Here is a 21002-nt window from a genome sequence, read left to right as displayed (position 1 = left end):
ACTGGACAGTAGGTACTTTTCAAATTTGCCTAAATTAAATGAATTATTTTACCAGTACAAATATTTATTATCATCAAATCTGCAGGAAAATATGTAATACAAATATTAAAAAAAAAATGTTATTTCAACATTGAACTAATGTAGGAAATACTTTAAAAAAGAATTAATCATTGAACTTGATCTCCTTTTACACTTGAATGCTGAAATATATGGTTAGAGATGTCATACAGTTCGAATTTAATACACTATGAGAAACTGGGGAAAATTGTGAAACAAATAGGTAACCAGGACCAGATATTCATATAAATAAACAGATAATAAAACTATTATAACAACAATACTATCATTCTATGCAGGTGCTGTTTTTTCCATAAAACCTTTAGGAAATATCTCATAAAAATAAATATCTACAGCAGTTTTAACCAATTCAGTGCCTAGTATTTTATCGTTTATACTGTGTGACTGAATGTAAAACTAATAGTTTTTGAAAAAATAAATCATACTATCTAGTTTAAATTGGTTTTTAAAAAAAAATAATAAAAATTGAAAAAAAAGTTCCTGCCATTTTTTTTTGTCACAAAAGTTGCATCACTGTAGGTCTCTGTGGCCACTGACGCAACTGTTGCATCTTGAAAAATGTGAGTGGCTGTCCTTTCCCCAATATATAATTCAAAGAAGATTTTTTTTTATAAATTTCTTTATGCTCGGAAAAGAAAAATGAAAGGTTACTCACCCTTACAACAGCTATTCACCTCACTCAGACAAAGGGGGATTGATAATCCTTAGTACCGTTATTTACAGTATCACAGAAAACAGTAAGTGAGCAACCGCTATTATGGGATATATTTCAATGGAATTACTGTTATTCTATTTCTCTTGTATGAAACCAAACAATTAACTTTGAATAGTCAAAATAGGTTCCTTAAAAAAAAAAATTAAACAAATATAAAAGAAAATTGTTTTCCTTGAAAAAATAATGCTGTTTTACAGTAACATACATAAGTATAACGTGTAAACAAAATAAATGCAGTCAAATAAAAACTGTTACTTACATTTTTGATTTTACCAAGCTGGTAAAAATCAACACTGATGGAACTTTTACAATTAAATATGTATGAATATAATTAATTATATACATACATATTCATCCTAATTTCTTGAATTTGATGTAAATTGACAGAAAAATGAAAATAGGAAAAATTGTTTTGACAAAAATTGTAACTAAAAATGATGCAGAAAATTAACATAAATACATAGCTAAACTGAAGGCTCGATCATATTGAAGAATAGAGTTGAATGACGTACACTGTAAGTTTCACAGCAAAAAAGTAATTATTCTGTCGGTGGAATAGTTTATAGTCATCCAGGTAGTGGATGCAAGGGTTGTAGCACCAGCCACTGAGGAAACATAAGGTTGATGCAACTGTCGCTTCACCGGCACTGAATGGGTTTTAAAGGGGAACTGAAAGGGCAGAGAAGGAATAAATAGATTACCTTAAGTATGAAAGAGGAAATGTTGATTCTGGTATATTTTATAAATAAATCTAGAATGAATTCCTGTCTCTCATTCCAACTTAATGAGGATACTGTTGGGGTAAATTTTTAAAGACATTTTATTATAAAATTTGGTTGTTTATTTTTAAACTAACGTCAAAAATGAATCGTAGAAAAACACCATAGTAAAATCTCAAATTACATGTACAAAGGCACTAGGAAAGTTTTGCAATATGCGAAAACAGATCATCCCAGGCTACTGATTACAAGTTAGCAAGTGATTAGACAGGTTCCAACCTGCACTGTAGCTGCTCTAGTCACTGTCTCAGTTTCATTTGTTTTTATCTGTGTTAGTGAAAGGAGGTAGCGATGTCGTTATGGTCAAAAACTGAATACCGGGCAATTTTGCATTTTGACTAAGCGTTGATCAGTGTTTAGAGAAAATGACCCCTTTGGTTTGAGAGGGACAATCTTCTCATTGTATAATATTTAGGTAGCATTGAGAGTTTGAAAAAGGAAATTTTGGCTTTGAGGACACTTCAAGGTCAGGTAGTCTGTCTTCATTTGTGACTGAAAGAAACATTGCTGCACTACGAAAAATACTTGAGACAGACAAGTGTGTGACCTATCACCAAATAGAGGTTCCTTAGACATTAATGCATCAGCAGTTCATGCTATTCTGCAACATCACCTTTAGAATTTTTGTACCTTTCGTGTGCCACACAACTGATCAGATGCTCAGCTGATCAGATTGCAAATCATGTTTCATGGTGCTGTGAAATACTGAAAAAGTTTGAAAATGGGAGATCACCCATGTGAACAATATTGTGACAGATAATGAAACTCAGCTATACTATTCCCGATCAAGAATCAGAACAAAGTGTGGATATTCAAAGATGAGGAGACCTCTGTGGTTATTCGAAAATCCAGGTTAGTTAAGAAGAGAATAGTGGCCAAACTTTTTAATGTGAAAAGAGTTTTAGGCCAAGTTGTGTTGGAAATTCAGAAAACAGTTACAAGGAAGTAGTACATGAAAGGTCTGCTTAAAGTGTTTGAAGCTCACAAAAAGTTGCGCCTAAACTCAAGGATGGACACATGGTTTTTTCACCACAATCACACTCCAGTGCACTGCTTCAATGTTTGCTCTGAGTGTTTGGCCAGCATTGGAATAAAATTGTTAAAGCACTCTTCCTACAGTCTTGACTGTGCTCCACATGACTTCATGCTGTTCCCCAGGTGAAGAACAGACTAAAAGGGAGGCATTTTACGAGCAATGATGACCTCAAGAGACTTGAGACAATGAGTGCGCCCAAATCTTCAACAAACATGGCAAGGTTACTTTGAAAACTGATTTTGAAGGATGGAGAAATGTATAATGAATGTATGGTGTTAATTATTTTGAAAAATTATAAAAAATAAAGTCACACTGCAAAATTTTACTAACTTTCCTAGTGCCTTTTGTACATGCAATAAAAAAAATATTTTCTAATTAAAATTTCTATATACTCATAATTAGACAAAAATCAAGCCATCTGAAATGTTAGCAGATATTTTAAATTGAAATATTTTGATTTACCTTGTCCCAGGAACATTCTGCCAGGAACCTGGACTGGCAGTGATATTTGGCATTGGTGGAAGCTTTGATTCAACAGTTCGAGCCATGATACCATGCCTCGCAACAGAGGGTGGCTCATAATGTGCACCTCCTAGCAGTCTTGGTTTTCCATCACCTAATTTTACATTGTCTTCCATTCCAACATGGTAAACAATATAGTCTTCAGCTTGCTGTAACAAAAAAGTAAGTGATGATACTCATTAAGGAAAATGGTTAATCTGTAAAGCAAATAGTTAACAAATAAGCTAGGTCAGAGGATTTCATCTTAAACATGCTTATATTTAAGCTTCTTAATTATAGATAAATATTAAAAAAAAAAAAAAAAAAAAAAACAGTGAAAAATATTAAGAGGATAAAATTAAGCAAAGAATATTTGATGCAATAAACTGAAGAAACTGGATGTATAAAACTATTTTAGATATGCATAGAACTGAAAAGAGAAAAGTATTGCATTAAACCAGTGATATGACAACAAATAATAAAAACTAATCAATTTAACTGCTAACTTGATGTTAACTATTTTTGCACTGAAAGCAAATATGTGATTCTTAATTTATGTAAAAATTATGCTAGTATGTCCAGAGGCGTTCTATGGAAAATTAATTTAAATTAATCAGGCAGAGCATCCTTAGGCACAGATGACTTAATTTAGCACTAAAACATACACGAAATGAAACAGTACTCAGAAGAATAGATTTTTTTGAATAAAACAAAAGTTTTGTGAATACCTAGACTTACAATAGAAGAGGGAAGACTGAACTTTGTAAGTTAAATACAAAAAAATATTTTGTTTAATAGTTTTTCATTATTATTTTTATTTCCATATTCTGAAAGAAGTAAAATATTGTGATAATATAAATAGAAGTATTTTCATCTGCTTTTGTGTACTGTGATATTCAAAACTAATTACTTATATCTAAGAGTCATAAAGAGTTAAGGTAAAGCATTCTGTCAAGTAGATGCCCACATTTATTGTTCTGTATTTGCATTAGATCATAGTAACCCATACCATGTCATATCATTAGATATGATATCAACCAATCATTTTCCCCAGTACTTTGAATTATAGCCACAAAGTTTATTTGCTATAATAAAATTGATATACATAAGTGTAAAGATATTTAATATTATAAGCGGTGTATTACATTAATTTAAATGAGAATTGTTTGTATTTCTGTTTATTTATATATATTTCTAATTTCATTAATTCATTTAACACTTCTTACCAAAATATTTAACAGATCTTTGTACTGTATATAATTCTATATGATATTTTTATTGCGATTTGTCTTAATGTCTATGACAACACATCAGACAATTCAAAAATTTAATTTATTCATCATTTATTTCATTCTTTTTAATTTTCATTAAAATTCACTCAAATACATATCTTTTCCTGTTTAGCCTCTGGAACCACCATAAGAATGAATCAGGATTATATATATGAATGTAAATGAAGTGTGTAGTCTTATATAGTCTCAGGTTGACCGTTCCTGAATGTGTGATCAATTGAAACCCAACCAACAAAGAACACCAGTATCCATTATGTGGAATTCAAATTCGTATAGAAATAACTGCCTCTACTTGGATTTAAACCTAAGAACTTTAGACTTCAAAATCAGCTGTTTTGCGATGACAAGTTCACCACTAGACCACCTTTGGTCGGTTGAAATACATCTATCTGTAAAATTACATCTTGGTCATAATGAATAAATAAATAAATGTACAAAGAAATTAGTTAACCTAAAATTAAAGTGCAGCAGAATTTAAAAACTGTGAAATTTTATTTAAAAGGATACAAATTTGTTCTGATATTTACAAGAGTGGGTGTTTACATAAAAAAAATTGATGATTTGTTTTTAAGTTAAATCTCTATTTACCTAAGTCATGAGTGTGATTATTTACAACTTTTTCTTGTAGCCAAATCATCAGTGTTTACTTAGCACTTGTATTTTATATCTATATTTTATTTTATTTATTAATAATAATAACTTAATAAAGTAAGCAAAATTAATTCAATTAATAATAACATTTTAGGTAAAAATTATAGTAAAATCAAATTTAAAAATTTATAATTCTGTATAAACTTTTTCATACTGTATCCAAATAAGAAAATATAAAATTAATATATGTATTATAACTTACAGAGGGATGGCACGTTCACTGATAATATAATATATAAAATAATTATGTGTAGTTAGTTTAAAATTTTTCTATTCACTAATGTTTCTTATCATTACAAACATTTATGTCAATGACAATTCCTGCTATTTCTTTTTCATTTTTACTTCATCAGAGTATGATTGATTATGTCGTACAGGTCTACAAAAGATATAAAATTCCTTAAAAGACGTATTTGCTTTTTTCTTTATAACTCCCTCACTAGAGTCATTTTAATGTCCAGAGCTAATGAAACCTAATATTAAAAAACATAAACATAAAAAATAATATATAATCAATAAAAATGAAAAAAGTAGTAAACAGAGAAAATAACCCTCAAATACTATCATGATCAAATAATGTTAAAAATAGTGTTTAGAAATGGTGGTAATTTAAAAAATAATTATTTTTAAAAAATCTCAAAATTTGATAATTTGAATTGTTTTTGCCTATGGATAGTTTATATATAGTATGCTGTATTTCTTACAAAAAAGAAAAATCATTTGTATCAGCTCATAATAAAACTAAAAAAAAAAACCTATAAAACATAAACACTATAATACTGACAAAGTAAAATACACAGCATTATTAAAATAAACTGTGATATCATTTTATTATATTGTATATATTAGCCAGATTTACACTACCACACATGTTTTATTTCTGTGTAAACAAAAATTTTCAAAAAAATATTCTATTTACAATCACACTACCATAGGAAAGTAGATTTTAACTAGGGATTGAATTCCATATGCCCTTAAAAAAATAATCCTGATGATGTGACTAAATAAAATTACTGAAACATAACAGGCACATGGGAGGGCTTAGAAAACACTACCAATACTTCCTATTGTGATTACACAGTACGGTTAAAAAATAAATCTAACCACATTTTGATCAATTTCATACTGAAAATGCAGACGGAAAAAGGAATCAACTCTCCACAGAAAAAAACATACCTATGTCATGCATTCTGTATATAGTTTTAATTCTGTTTTATTTATTTTTTATTAGTTCCTGATGAGTAAATTACATTCATTTATTAAATCTCATTTCTTAGAACTTGATCAACAAAACATACCATATTTCGTTTTTTTTCACATATTTTAATTTCCTTTCAATTAAAATACATACAGAAATCTTAAATTCAGACTTACAGTTCACATTTTATTTTTTCCATAAATGTAACATTATGGATTACATTGTAATCTTTAGAGAAATAAAACACTAAGAAGTTAATTAATTCACAATGATGATAAAAAAGTATAAATATAATTTTTTATCAAGTACTTAGTAGTCTATAGTGTATATTTTAAAAGAATATCAGTCTTATCATAAAATTTGATAAGTATTGGTTATTGGTTTTTGACAAGGCTTACCGTCCAAATTTTAGTACCATTCTACTATGTTAATACTACCAATAATAATAATAATAATATAAATAAATAATAAAATATTCTGCAAAAATGTAATAAACATCAAATATAATCTTAAGTACAATAATAATTATAACTATTATACATTTGTAGAGTTAGATTTTATGAATATTTTTTATGATTGAGATTATTAGGTTTTAATATTGTGTTTATTTAGAATTCCATTAATTTGTTTTATTAAAAATGTTATTTATAATAATAATAAAAATTATTAAAATTATTTTGTATATATTACCTCAAATAAATAGATTATTCTAAATTATCTCCATGTTGATCATATTATTTTGCTATTCTAACATTTATTTTAATAAGTCATATAAACATTATGGTTTTAAAATTTAATTAACCTGGGAAAAAGAAAAAATTAATCTGTTTCATATTTTTAGCTAGAATTTTATTTTCTTTATTTCCTCTAATTTCAAAGCAGAATGTATTATAAAAATTTGTCAAATGAATGTAAGTTACAATACCCTGTTCAGATTAAAAAAAGTAATTACTTGCATCAACACAGCATTTTCTCGACATAAATGTAAAAAAGTAACTAAATAATAATAAAAAATTACTTTGAATCCCCTGTTCTATCCTTCTCAGTTTACATCTTATAGGGCTTGACGTAAAAATCTAAGACTATAAAATATTGAACACAAAAGAAACATGCTTCATGCAAAGAATGTAAAATCACCCAATGTAGGAATTAAGTATTAAAAATTACATAATAGAATATTAAAAAATGATTCTGCTATACAACTAAAATATTCTACTTTTATATTATAGAAGAGTCCACAAATAAAGGGAAGACAAGAATAGGAAATCAAATTGCCAACCAACTCTAATTTCCTAATTAAACAATATAAAATTTAAAGTAACCGTAATAATAAAAGGTAGAGCATTCTGAAAGCACACAGATGTCAATAGCAAGGAAATTTGTCTTCTTGGCAGATGTGTGCACATCTAAATATCCATTTTTCCTAAATTATTCTGATCTTGCCTCTTTAAGAAAAGATGTAACTATTCATACCACTTGTTTTATGGCTGACTGTAATTAAGAGTTGGTTTCTTGTTATTGTTTTTTTTTTCATTTACATATCCTACATCAGTAGTAGGTATGTTATTTTGTATTACTTTACTAATTCAGATTGACTTTAAATAATAAAATCCTTTTACTCTTAAGAAAAAGTGATACTTAAAAAATATGTAATTGTTAGAATGATGATGTATAACTTATATATGGGTAAATTAAAATTACTGTGTTCCTTTGATGGTAACATTAAACACAATGTTAGCTCCATGTAACAGTTAAATAGCCCACCAAGCTGGTCTAGTGGTTAACTCGTCATCGCATTTCAAAGTCAAGAGTTCTAAGGTTCAGATCCTAGTAAAGGTAGTTATTTTTATACAGATTTGAATACTAGATCAAGAATACCCGTGTTCTTTGGTGGTTGGGTTTCAATTAACCACACTTCTCAGAAGTGGTCGAACTGAGACTGTACAAGACTACACTTCATTCACATTCATACATATCATTCTCATTTATCCTTACGGTGGTTCCAGAGACTAAACAGAAATAGAAAAGTAACAGTTAAATAACACTCCTATCCTCAAATCTTAATAGTTCTTACTTGATTTTCAAAGATGAACATGTGTCTTTATAAAACTTATTTTGCAAATAAATCTTACATGTGCAGGATAGATAAATCAACTGAAATTTCCTTGGTCTACAGATAATTCAACAATTACTCATATACTTATTTAATGAGTATTTTAAGGATGTAAAATAGGTTTAACTCAATCACCTAGAAAACTTGTTATTTTCATAGAATAAAATTAAAATTACAGCTTTTGAAGATGTAGAAAAGTTGAAACAGTATGCTAATCACTAAGAATTTTGCAGTTCATTTGAATTTTTTGCATATGAAAATAGATTTGACCCAGGAACTCTGGACGAAAGACTGAGACACTAGATAAAAGCCCATTTTCATATCCTGTAAACTTTTTCTGACTTTTTTAAGCAGCTCTGAACTGGAGTATTATACATATTTCAATGTGGATACATGTAGCCATAACTGATTTTTAAAACTGATGTCAAACTTAGTAGTGATTGATCAATAAGCTTCAAAATAAAACAGTAAAATTTAATTTTGACAAATGAAATCAGTTTGATCATCCTATGAATATTTACCACCAACAAGACAACAAAAAATGTTACTTTATGACCAACAGGAATATTGTTACTGACTAATAGAAATACTACTTATGCTTTAGCAATGGTTCATCTACATGAGGAATACATTGCAATGGTTTTATTATCCAGTGAGTACTTTTTTGAACTTTCTTTTTCTAATACTATTAGGTAGTTATCTTCTGATGTAGATACAATTCCATCACCTAAAAGTGGTTGATGTGATGGTTTGAACGTTATCGAAAAATCATTTTTATATTTCATTGAAAGATGAAAGTTTAACTGCTTGTTTATAGTCGGTAAGATTTTAATCAGCTGTAAGCCACTCCTCTGATTCCATAATTAAACATTTTTTCATCAGCAAGAAATACAAACCTTAATAACTGAGTTTTTTCAAAAAATCTTCTATATCTTTTAATGTCTGAGTAAAGCTTTTGATTTAAAGATGTAGAAGATTTTTTGAAGCAAAGCTTCTTAACACAGGCTTTGGGATGGGGAGTCAACTGAGAAAAAAGCAAGTGTCATGAGCTAGCTGATTCTTCCAGTACGCCTACTGTGTGCTATATAGATACTAAGAAATTCCTAACAACTTGTTTACATAGCACTCTCATGCACCACGAACACTGAAAATTTGTATACTGTTACACTTCATGATGATGAAACTAAATTAAAATTGTATCACAACCACTAACAAACTACATGACTGCACATTATTACAAGAATTTGAAAGATTATTGTTAAATACTTTAGAGACAAAAGTTAAGACAATCATTCATTTTATCTCTAACAAAAAAGGTATTTTAATATTTATAAAGTGTCACAGCCTTAAAAATCATAGATTAGATTTAACCAATACAGTCACTCAAAATGTTAATTAATGTCTTATTACTCTCTGAGACATGGATGGACGACAATCAGCAGCTGGACATTCCTAATTTTAACTGCATTGCTAAATTTAAAATAGAAAAAAATCATGCTGCAGGAGTTGTAATATATCAAAACAAAAATGTCATTACAAATGTGGTAATCTCAAAATTTTATATAACTGACAAATACAAGTGAAATAAGTCTACCAACTTCAAATATTGAAACTTGTTGTTCAGGTACATGCAACTTGGAAAATGGCATTGAAATGGTTATTGTAGTTGTATACATTTCACCAAATAAAAGAATTGATGGAATAATAATGTTCCTTAAGAGAGTACTAGCAGAATATAATGAAAAAATTGCTGAATGGATGGGGCACAAACATCATTGTGGATTAAGTGAATTACCACTTATTTTGTCTGGTGGTCAATTCTGCCGATGAAAAATCAGAAGCTCTTAAATAGTTTCTTTTTAAAACATTCAATTAATCGATGAATAGTCAACCAGTGCAAGCTACAATAAAACATGATACATTTTGTTTAAGTATCTTGAAAAAGATACTTAAATACTTTATTACTGAAGCAAAACAGAGTCTAAAACATTTGTACCTTCTTCAGTTACCACAAACCAATAATAACTAAGATAAAATGTGATGGATGATTAAACTTCAGTGTTATGTTTAAGTTTTTCTATTTCTTTTTTGTAAATAAATATTTTTATATGTATGTTTATTTCATTGTTAGTTCATATTTCTTATTAATAAAGATTTTTATCATTTGTGTATATTGTGCAAGTGTTATTTTGCACCATTAATAATTCATATAATATTCTGTAAAAAGCTTTGCTTTCATTGTGTGTGTCCATGCACTGATGTAAAGTTTTTAAAATATTTCCAAAAATTGTGAGAAAACTGTATTAGTAGAAAAATTTTTCGTAAAACCTTACTAAAGATTGGTAATATTATGTTTTCCATTAACAGTTTAGTTTGCACAACGTAAAAAATTGAAATAAACCTAATTTAAAGATAAAAAAAATCATTTGATCATATTAAAAGGTTAGATACTAACCTGAACTACAACTTGTCCTTCATCATAATCATGATTATTATGATGTCTTCTGGATGACTGGTGTCCTCTACTTCCAAGACCCATACTATTGCGCCCTCTTTCATCTATCAGGAATATTTCTGTTAAAACAATCACAGTAAATACGGCAAAAAATATGATTACTATAAAGAAGCTCAAGTTTGCTCTCTCCCTTGCCCTTGGAAGAGGCACTCTTCGAAATTTTCCCATACCAAACCGGTCTGTAACAAAAAAAAAGAAAAAAACAGAAGTAGTTTATATTTGCAAATTAAAGAATAATCAAACATTCATTTCTTGTAAAATATGCCATAGCTACTTGAAATATCTCAGATTTTATGACATCATCAAGTAGCATGGTTTATTGTTGACACCTTGCAGTCTGATGTCTACTTCCTGATGTCACTATTAAATTGCATGTGGTTACATACATATTTAATTGTCAGTAGTTACATACTGGTTCACTCTGTTGTGATTCTCATGGTAAAGTCTTATTACTCTCTTAATATTTTTTGGTCCCAGTTGAAAAGACAAAAAGAATTCCATTACAAGACTTTCTACATGGTGACTACCTTTGAATTGAATAAACTAACCAGAAAATAATTAAATACTGTTATCTCTATTATACAGTAATAGCTATCCTGATTGTTATCAACAAATTAAATTTTATCAAATTTGTTTCATGCTTATAAAATCAGTGCCAAAACTGATTTATAAAACTCATACTGTCTGTACCCTTTTTTTTCTGTTTAGCCTTTGGAACCATCGCCAAGGTATTACTTTAGAGGATGATATGTATGAGTGTAAATGAAGTGTAGTCTTGTACAGTCTTAGGTTGACCATTTCTAAGATAAGTGGTTAATTGAAACCCACCACCAAAGAACACTGGTAACTATAATTTAGTAATCAAATTCGTTTATAAGTAACTACCTTTACTGGAATTTGAACCTTAGAACTCTAAACTTTGAAATCAGCTGATTTGCGATGACATGATACATCTGTACCTTAAAAACTAATAGCAGATGCTTATTTTTATAACACATTATTTTTGTTACATTGAATTCTTAGCAGCATGTAAATCTAATTGTTTTATGTATTAATTTGTTATTCTAACAAAAAATTATTACTTCACTCTTCAATATTTTGCATACGTAACCTATTTGGTAAGATATTTTTATTTTGAGTAATTACCCTCTTGACTGGTTTGATATTATTGATAACTAATAAGATTGCCACTTATTTAATAATATTATTCAATGAAATATGTATTTTCCTATCATGCAACGATACATTCTATCATCAGTTAACTAAAGATTAGAGATTATCAGTTATGTATGGTGAAACATTTGTTTTCTAATTTAATTAAATATTTTTTTATTTTAATCATTTGTAATAACACGATTTATAGTCACATCAGGAGTGGGTAGGTATGATATTCCATAGAAGAAAAAAAAACTGCACATGGTAAAACTTTGTTCAAAGTAGTAACATAAAATTCACAATTAACTATAAAACAAGATACAGATGTGATTAAATTTCATATTAATTATTTAAAACATAAACACATTAAATAAAATTAAACTAAATATATGTAGGTACTAATTATAAAAAATATTTACAAAATAAATCACAGTTCAAGAATGCATTAAAGATAATTGTTTTAGCACATGTTTATGTAGAAACTGAATGGAGATGCATTAAATTCAGGCTGTTTTTTGCTGTAAAAGGAAATCTTTTAATCTAATTTTAAATAAATCAGTGGAAAGATCTTTGAAATGGTTCAGTAATCAATTTTAAACAGCAAAGGAAGCATAATAAATCCATTTATTATAATTGAAGTACTGCATTTAATGTTATTGAGTTTGATAGAGGGGAATATTGTTATTTTTTAAAAATAAATGACTACTATTTTTCATAGTAAAGACTGTGTTCATAAACATAAACACATGGATAAATTAACATTTAATTTTTAAATCTACATCATATATACATAATTTTTACATAAATAACATAACATATGTACATAAATTTTAGAACTACATGATTGGTTTTTATAAGCATGAAACAATTTATTGACTGTCTAGAGCTGTTTAAATATGTTGGGTAATTTTTTAAATCATATAATCATTTATTAATTTACATATATAATTTAATTTTCAACATTCTCCTATAATTCTACATACCAATATCTTAATATTTTTTTATCTAGCATAACTGTCATCTAATTTCATTGCTATCCAAAATAAAAATGTTATGTCTAATCCAAATATTTTTATGAATATCTTGCTAAACCTTAATTCATGCTGGATATTATCAAAAGTTTTTCTACATACAGTCCTTTGTTTAGTTAAATTGTTTTTAATAACTTCATTTTTTTATTTATTCGAACAGGAGTAGGAGGCCTGACATACAGTCCATCAACAGTCACTCAGAATCATTACTGAATTAAAGTCCAGTAAAAAAGTGGCTGCCTTGCTGACTAATAAAAGTAAAAGCATTGCACCAAACATGACACTAGGGCAATCAACCAACATTGGGCCCATGTCTGATTGGGTTACATTACCTTCTTGTCGAGGGACAATACATTTTCCTCATTTTTCATAATACATTACTTCAATTTATGCTGTGTTATATTTTCTTACATTAATGCTACAGTTTATTGAATTCAACATTATATTCACTTTAGTTTTGAATTTCAATTTCCTTCATTTCACATCTGTTGTAATTTATTTTTAAATAAGTTTCTTTCTTATCAGCGAGTCAATATTTCTTTTAACTAATTTTCGGTTTCTGTTATAACAGTAATATCATGAGCAAAACTTAATGTATATCTTTTCTCTCCTTGAATTGCTACTTCACCATCAATTTTTCCTTCAATCTCATTCTAGTTCTTAAATTTGTAAATTGAAAGTTACAAGGATAGACTACATCTTTTGTCTCACTTCTTTCTATGTTGAAACTTGCTTTCCTTTATCTTCTAGTCTTATCATAGTTATATGATTCTTTTAAAGATTGTAGATTCTCTTATTTCTCAGTTTCAAATAAATATTTATTAAATTCTACTGTTACATTCTTCCTCAAGATCTACAAATGTGGAATTGCTTTTTTTTCAGGTGCTTTTTAAGATTAATTGGAATATAAAAATTTCCATCCACAGTAATATTAAAATTACACTGATAGATAGAAAAAAATTTGTTAATGTTTCTCTAAGTGTGATACCATTTATTGAATTGCTTTCTTGCGTACATTACAGATCTGTAAATACAATTTTTCTATCACCCTTAGTTTTAAATAAACTATGCTTAAAAAAAAAGTAAGGGAAAATACAGTTAAAATCTGTATAAAATTTATAATTTTATGCCAAACGTAAAATAGTGTTTTTCAACCCCAATCTTTTGTCTTTTACTGCAGATCTCTCAAAAACAAATAAAAATACAGTTCTGGGATCTATATTTTTCTATTTTTCTGATCAGATTTCATATAAAAATCATTAAATATACCCCTTAATTTGGTTCCAAGAATTATAGTCTAGCTTAAATCTATCAAAGGCAGAGAAATCAGGGTAAAATCTATCAACAGCTATCATTCACTAGCAAAGCACTCACTAGAATATGTTTATGTGAACTTTCTCCTTTATTTCCACCAGTAAAATATGTCATGAAAGTTTTTTATGTTCTTCATAAATCAACCTATATATACAGAAGTAATAAAAAAGTGATCATTATCTCTCCTCCATACGCCTGCTTTTAATTTAAATTCCCAAATAATTTTATAAACTTCTGTTATCATACCAATCCATATTTGTAAAAAGGAAAGTAAGCTTTAGTAGTTACAGTAGCTGATCTTGATTGAATAAACAAACTAATCAGAGGCAGTCCCATTCAATGGGCAAAGTATTCCACTTCCTCTTCCTTAACTTTATATCTTTATTTTTTCAATCTTGAGTAAATGTCATGGGAATTATATCAGCAACCCTGGTTGCATTTACAGTGCCATACTGGCACCTTCTAATAACTGGCAAGACACATAGTTTCTTATTTTAGCTTATTGGGTTAGCAACCTCATGAGCTTGTGGAAGTTCACATGGATTTTATTTCCTGTCAGGTTACTGCTAAAAAGTAAATTGTAGTGGTGCTTACTTACTATTCATAATTAATCAATCAAAAATGTTTAGTGTCAAGCCAGATGGTATTCTAGCTTCTAGAAAAGTTGATTTCAGGTTCAATAATTTTCAAGGATCTGACTTTTTTCATTTTCACCAATCAGTCATCCAATTTTTTTAAATTTATTAAAATAATTGAAAATGTATGCCTAGGTTACAGTAGTAATAAATTAAATTCTCTTTATCTTTGGATAAAAGATATTAAAATTTCATTATATGTAAAAATCATGGCCTGTACTACAGACAAGACTACTAGTGCAATACAATACAAAAAAAGAAATACCTTTTAACCTCTATTATTAGACAATAATAAATATAAAATATTAAAAAAAAGTTCAACATATTATGACTGTAAATAATATTACTTTCAATATAAAACCACTTTTTTATACAACAAATCAATTTCTTGTAGTTAAGCCTTTAACAATATTTGATAAAAGGTTGAGAAGTGATTATATGAAGTTAGATCAATTAATTTATCTTTGATTAAACAAGTACTGTGATCTACAACAAAAACAACTTTTGTGATGTTTAGTAGGCAGAACTTTTGGTCAATAGACACTTTGATAAAATTGAGGCCCTATTGTAATGACACAGAATGAAACAATGATGAGAGCAGATTCAACCAAGGGCAAGCAGAGGGGGTGTGCGATGAGAGATATAACAAGTGTGAGAGGATAAGTGAAGGGTATAGAAAGATGCACTTGACACAGAGTCCTAACCCTCTTACTCATACCTCACTCCCCCGAAAGCCTCTTATATTTTCAACCTTCGCCACTTCCATCATAGTTATATACCATGAGTGCTGACAGCTTCTGTTTGTAGTTCTCTTGTAAAAACAAAGCTTTCTTGAAAATTTTATAAACCATGTTTACACAATAAAGTAGACTTTTAAAAAATTGTAATTTATTCATTAACAAACCAAAAAACATTTAGTAGAGTGTTCTATGATAAAAACAGTCTAAGGAATTAAATAATACACCATCATTTTGAATATAATGATGTATCATATTGACATCAATAGATATCTAGGTGTGATAAATTGACAAGATATCAGAACATTTCATTACAGACATACTATTTAGTTCTTTGAACAATGTCCCTTGTCAATTATTAATTGTAAGTATAAAACAAAATACGTATGTATATTAATTTTATTACATTTTTTCCTGGCTTGAGTACCAATCATATCTCACAGTTTCACTGTGTATTGTGAGAGAAAGGAACTGATCATTAATCTAATACTGTATACTTGACATTTTATTTATTTATTTACAGATTTTAACAAGAATCTCACAATTTTTTCAGGCACTGTCAAGATATCAACTAACAATAACTTGAAATAAGAACGATCATAATTATGCACAATATAGTTATGTTAAATACACATTTTCAACGTTCCTTTCTGTGAAGGTCAGGGATAAAAATTATAAACTTTAAAATGACAAACTGAACCAAATTTAACTAAATTTATTCATTTAACTAAATGAATAAATGCAATTCAAACAGTGCACACTTTTCAACTATATTTTAAATATGTGTTAACCTAACTCATATAACAGATCACCAGCAATAACCAAGTGATAATCAGTGTGAGAACAGCAGCAGCGACCAATGAGAGCAACCATAAACTCTTACTGGTGTAAGTGTTTTTAAGAAATGTTACATTTGTTATATTTGGTTTGATTTATCATTCCAAAATTTTATAACTTTAATATATATTTAGCCGCATCACTTACTCAAGGAAGGGGGGGGGGGGAGTCTTAGGCCTAAGTACAAGCAACAACTATTTTTTATTTTGCGTAATTTAAAAAAAAAAATGTTCAATAAGTTTTAGGGTCACAGCAGAGAACCATTGATGGCGTCTTCTGTAGAAAAAACAAAAATCGTATAATAATTGTTAAGTAGGTTATGATTAAATTAATTGGAAATTATGATTTAAATAGTCATAAGTATATTTAATTGTAAAAATCCTAATTAAGACATAATTATAATAACAAATTTTTACTAGGGAAAATGTATGAAATTATTATTATGACATTATTCATGTTGGAACTTATAAATTATGATCTGATCAAAGTATGAAATAAACTAAATATATATCATATTTTAAGAGAAAAATGTGTAACCTTTTCTTTAAGGTGCACAGGCTTCTTTTGTGTAAAATCAGTCAACCAATTTCCATGCATAATTCAGAAAACAGATTGTGTCTGTATAGAGATTGTTGACTTTTTAATTTTATTCATTGGTTTCTGTTGTTGCTTGACAAAACTGAAGATGTAATTTTTGCCTTGTAAGATCTTTTTCAATGAGCATAAAAATGTTCAAAGATTACGTTTCAGGGTTTATGAACTAAAGATAAATAAGCTAATTTTGTCTTTAATTTTCATCTGGTAGTGGTTACCCAGGCCAAGCATTATTGCTTAATAATCAAGTAATTATTATTTTATCGTCAAATTAACTACATAAAACACAAGTACAAGATTTGCTCTTAGAGGGAGGGCAACATGAATAATATTCCAACAATGATTCCTTCTGTATGAAAAAAATATGTATCCAAAAGATGTGCCAACAAGAGTGGAAGAACTCTAGATTTTTAAATCTTCCAATGGTATTCAGTATATGTGCAACAAAAAAGTCACCATTAGTTTTTCACTAGAAAGACATCTACTTAGTGTAAAACAGTAAGAGAAGCACTACCCCTTCCCTTAAGTATTTCATTATAAACTTGTAATATTATCTCTACTTTTAACTCTGGAGCACAACTGATGATGAAGTAAATATTTTAGCATTTTTTTAAAGAATTTCTTTAGAACAATACAGGGTTATGATTCTCAACAGATTTTCATTGTTTTATATATATATATATATATATATATATATATATATATATGTTGCTGTGCATATATATACAGTGGGTGGCTCAAGACATACTGAACTGCACAAGAGAGAGGAAAAATCAAAAAGCATTTTGTGTATTTGACTTAGCAACAAGCAACAACATTTCAAATGCCAGCAGCAAACTGTGATGCTCATTGACCTTGACTGGCGAGAGGGGAAAAGCGTAGGAGAGGGGAACACGACTGGTAGTTGTGAAGGAAACACAGTTGAGAAAAAGCCAATTACCAGTGCACATAGGCGCATGAGAATATGCTGCTGACGAAGGATGCCAGAATTTTCATCATTAAGGAATATTACGCAAAGGGCAGATCAATCAAAGGAGTAAAAGAAAAATTTCTGAAAAGTTCAACAGTGATCCACCAATCAAGCAAGTCATTCATACACTAGCTCATAAAGAAGTTTTAGCGAACTAGATCTGTGCTTGATAAGAAGCATCAATACCCACCTGTGAAAAAGGAACAAGGCGCAGAAGGAAGATATTCACCAGCAAACAACATACCAGCCCATCTTAAAGAACCTAAACCTGAAACCGTACAAGATCATGGCTTTACAAGAGTTAAAACCTACAGACCATGATAAACATGTATGGTACTGCACACAGCTACTGCAGGAAATTGAAAGTAGTTTACTCGATCCTAACCTCTACTTCATGACGGACAAGGTATGGTTCCACCTCAGTGGCAACATTAATTTGCAAAATTCACAATATTGGTCTGTCGAAAACCTACGGCATATATTCGAGATACCGCTGCATGATGTAAAAATTGCAGTGTGGTGTGATTTGCCAGGAAAAATAATTATTGGACTCATTTTCTTCAGAGACACAGTGAATTCAGCGCGTTAGATTGCTGACATCTTCCAGCCCTTCGTAGAGCAACTGATGCCAGACGAACGACGTTTCGCGTATTACTAGCAGGATAGCATGACAAAACACAGAGTACACGCTTCCTTGGATTCAGTTTTCACACTTGACAGGACTACCTTGAAGGATCTATGACCTACACGGTCGCCTGATATATCCAGTTGTGATTTTTATTTGCGGGGAAACCTGAAGGGTAAGATTTACCAGAACAATCCACAAACTCTTCACGCACTGCAGCAGAATATACACAGCTCTATCATCAACATCCATCAGGACGAATTACAGCAAGTCGCACTGAACGTGATTCATCGGGCCAAACTCTGCCTGGACCATGGCGGTCAACATTACCACCAGTACCTGTAGAGTCAGAGGGACCCACGTAAGTAGGTTTTTGTTTTCCATTTACTATCGCCTTACCAGTTCATGTGTTCTTCGCTTGCTTTGGGTTGGTTTATCTTGGGCCACTCCGTATGTATATATATATATATTAACAGATGACTGAAAAGTAATTTTTTGACCCCCTCTAACTTTTTATATAATTGAGATACGTATATGCAGATTGTGTGCGGTATTCTTCCTTATTGCGAGTGGTTACTTCAGTGAATGTATATTTCACTCTTTTATGATCTTTGGCGCAGGGGGGGGGGGGGGAATCAAAAATTAAAAATGTAACCAATGATCATTTGATATATTATTTTAAAGAGCTCAATGAGACAAGAAATATTTATACAATTAAAATTAAATTCTAATCCCCAATTCAAAATGACCCCCAAAAATGTGTTTGTTTCAGATAGGTAGAACTACGGTTTTATGCTTCCTTTTAATTTTTTTGTTATTTGAGATACCCCGATTCTCTCTTTGGAAATTTTCTCCGATAAGAGAAGCTAACTTAGTAAATCCCAATTTAGAGTATCCGACCTTCAGGGGGACAAGGGCAGCTCAAAAGTTTTAAATGGGACTTATGGTCATGTGTTACCTTGTTTTAATGTTCCTTGCGAGACAAGCAAAACGGTATCAAAGAAATTACATTTTGATTATTTAAACCAAAATGGCGACCACAAATGTCATTACATTAATTAAAAATTGAAAAAACTAATTATTAACATTTTTCAAATACTTTTTTAATTAAAATTAAGAATCCTGAATTTAAAAATAATTAAATAATAATTTATTTAATTATTTTTTAACATTAAAATTTTATTTCATAAAATAACTTTTAAGAAGGTAATTTTTTATTTCATAAGTTGGCAATGTCAACAGCTGATAATTATATAGATCTTACGTAGAATGCAGCTTAAGGAAAAATAGCAAAGTAAACTTATTTAGAGTAACAAAATTACCTTCAGTTATGATTTTTATCGGCCTTAAATTTCCTTTAAAGAGAACGCAGAGCAATTATTTTTAAAATATTTAAAAAATATACGATTTTCCCGTTAATTATGAAATTTTTAACTTTTTTCCTTGATCTATTTTCTGTTAAATAATTATTTCAAACCAAATAGGCAGTGTTTGAAAGTTAATTAAATAAATTTTATGGAAAAATATTTGTTTTTAATTATTTTTAACATAGTAAAAGTTATGAAAAGTATTTATACATATTTTATATAAACTAGACTTTTCATATGTTAATACATTATTTTCATTATTACACAACAACGAACAAAACTCTAGTTTGCTAAAAATGCATAAAATAAAATTCTATCCATTTTTTGCAATTATTAGTGTTCAAACAAGTTAGCCTGATTAACAAATTCGATTTTTCGAGATTATTCTAATATTTATAAATTTATGGTAAAAATTTACGCCATAAAACTTTCTCAAAGAAAATTAAATTTTCATCTACGTAGGTACTATTTTTATATAGGACTCTTAATTTTTGAGTAAATGGGGAAAAGAGCACGAAAAACTTTTTTTCTTCACAAGAGTGAAAAATTAAGTAACAGAATAAAGATTAAAAACTTTCTGTCACCTAAACAAAATTCATAAGTAATTTATTTCTTTTGACACAATTAAATATTTACGACCTAGACCTTCGAAACAATGAATAAATGTGTTAAATGTATATATAACTGACTTTGAGATAAAGTCCAAAAACAATTAAATCTTCTATAGAGCGTTTCACTCTGGCTGGATCCCTACATTTGCGATGGATGATAAAGAAATAGTACATTACGCGAGGAGCCTACAATAATAGCCATTAATGCACAAATTGCGAATTAAGTTACTATACGAGCCTTGGCGAGT

General features: G+C 28.9%; 1 protein-coding gene across 1 annotated transcript in view; it reads right to left on the bottom strand.

The window, feature by feature from the left end:
* Nucleotides 1-21002, bottom strand: part of LOC142330305 (uncharacterized) — a 148160-nt gene that overhangs the window by 22339 nt on the left and 104819 nt on the right. The window contains exons 2-3 of the mRNA XM_075375518.1: nucleotides 10819-11057; nucleotides 3071-3279 (exon numbers count right to left, since the gene is read on the bottom strand). Coding sequence (XP_075231633.1) covers nucleotides 3071-3279; nucleotides 10819-11046 — 437 coding nt within the window. The 5' untranslated portion in view covers nucleotides 11047-11057. The remainder of the gene's footprint in view (nucleotides 1-3070; nucleotides 3280-10818; nucleotides 11058-21002) is intronic.

Source organism: Lycorma delicatula, chromosome 9 (genome assembly GCF_047948215.1).
Source record: "Lycorma delicatula isolate Av1 chromosome 9, ASM4794821v1, whole genome shotgun sequence".
In the NCBI taxonomy this organism is placed as follows: Eukaryota; Metazoa; Arthropoda; class Insecta; order Hemiptera; family Fulgoridae; genus Lycorma; species Lycorma delicatula.
Note: the sequence above shows the minus strand (reverse complement) of the source record. Positions and strands in the feature narration are given on the sequence as shown.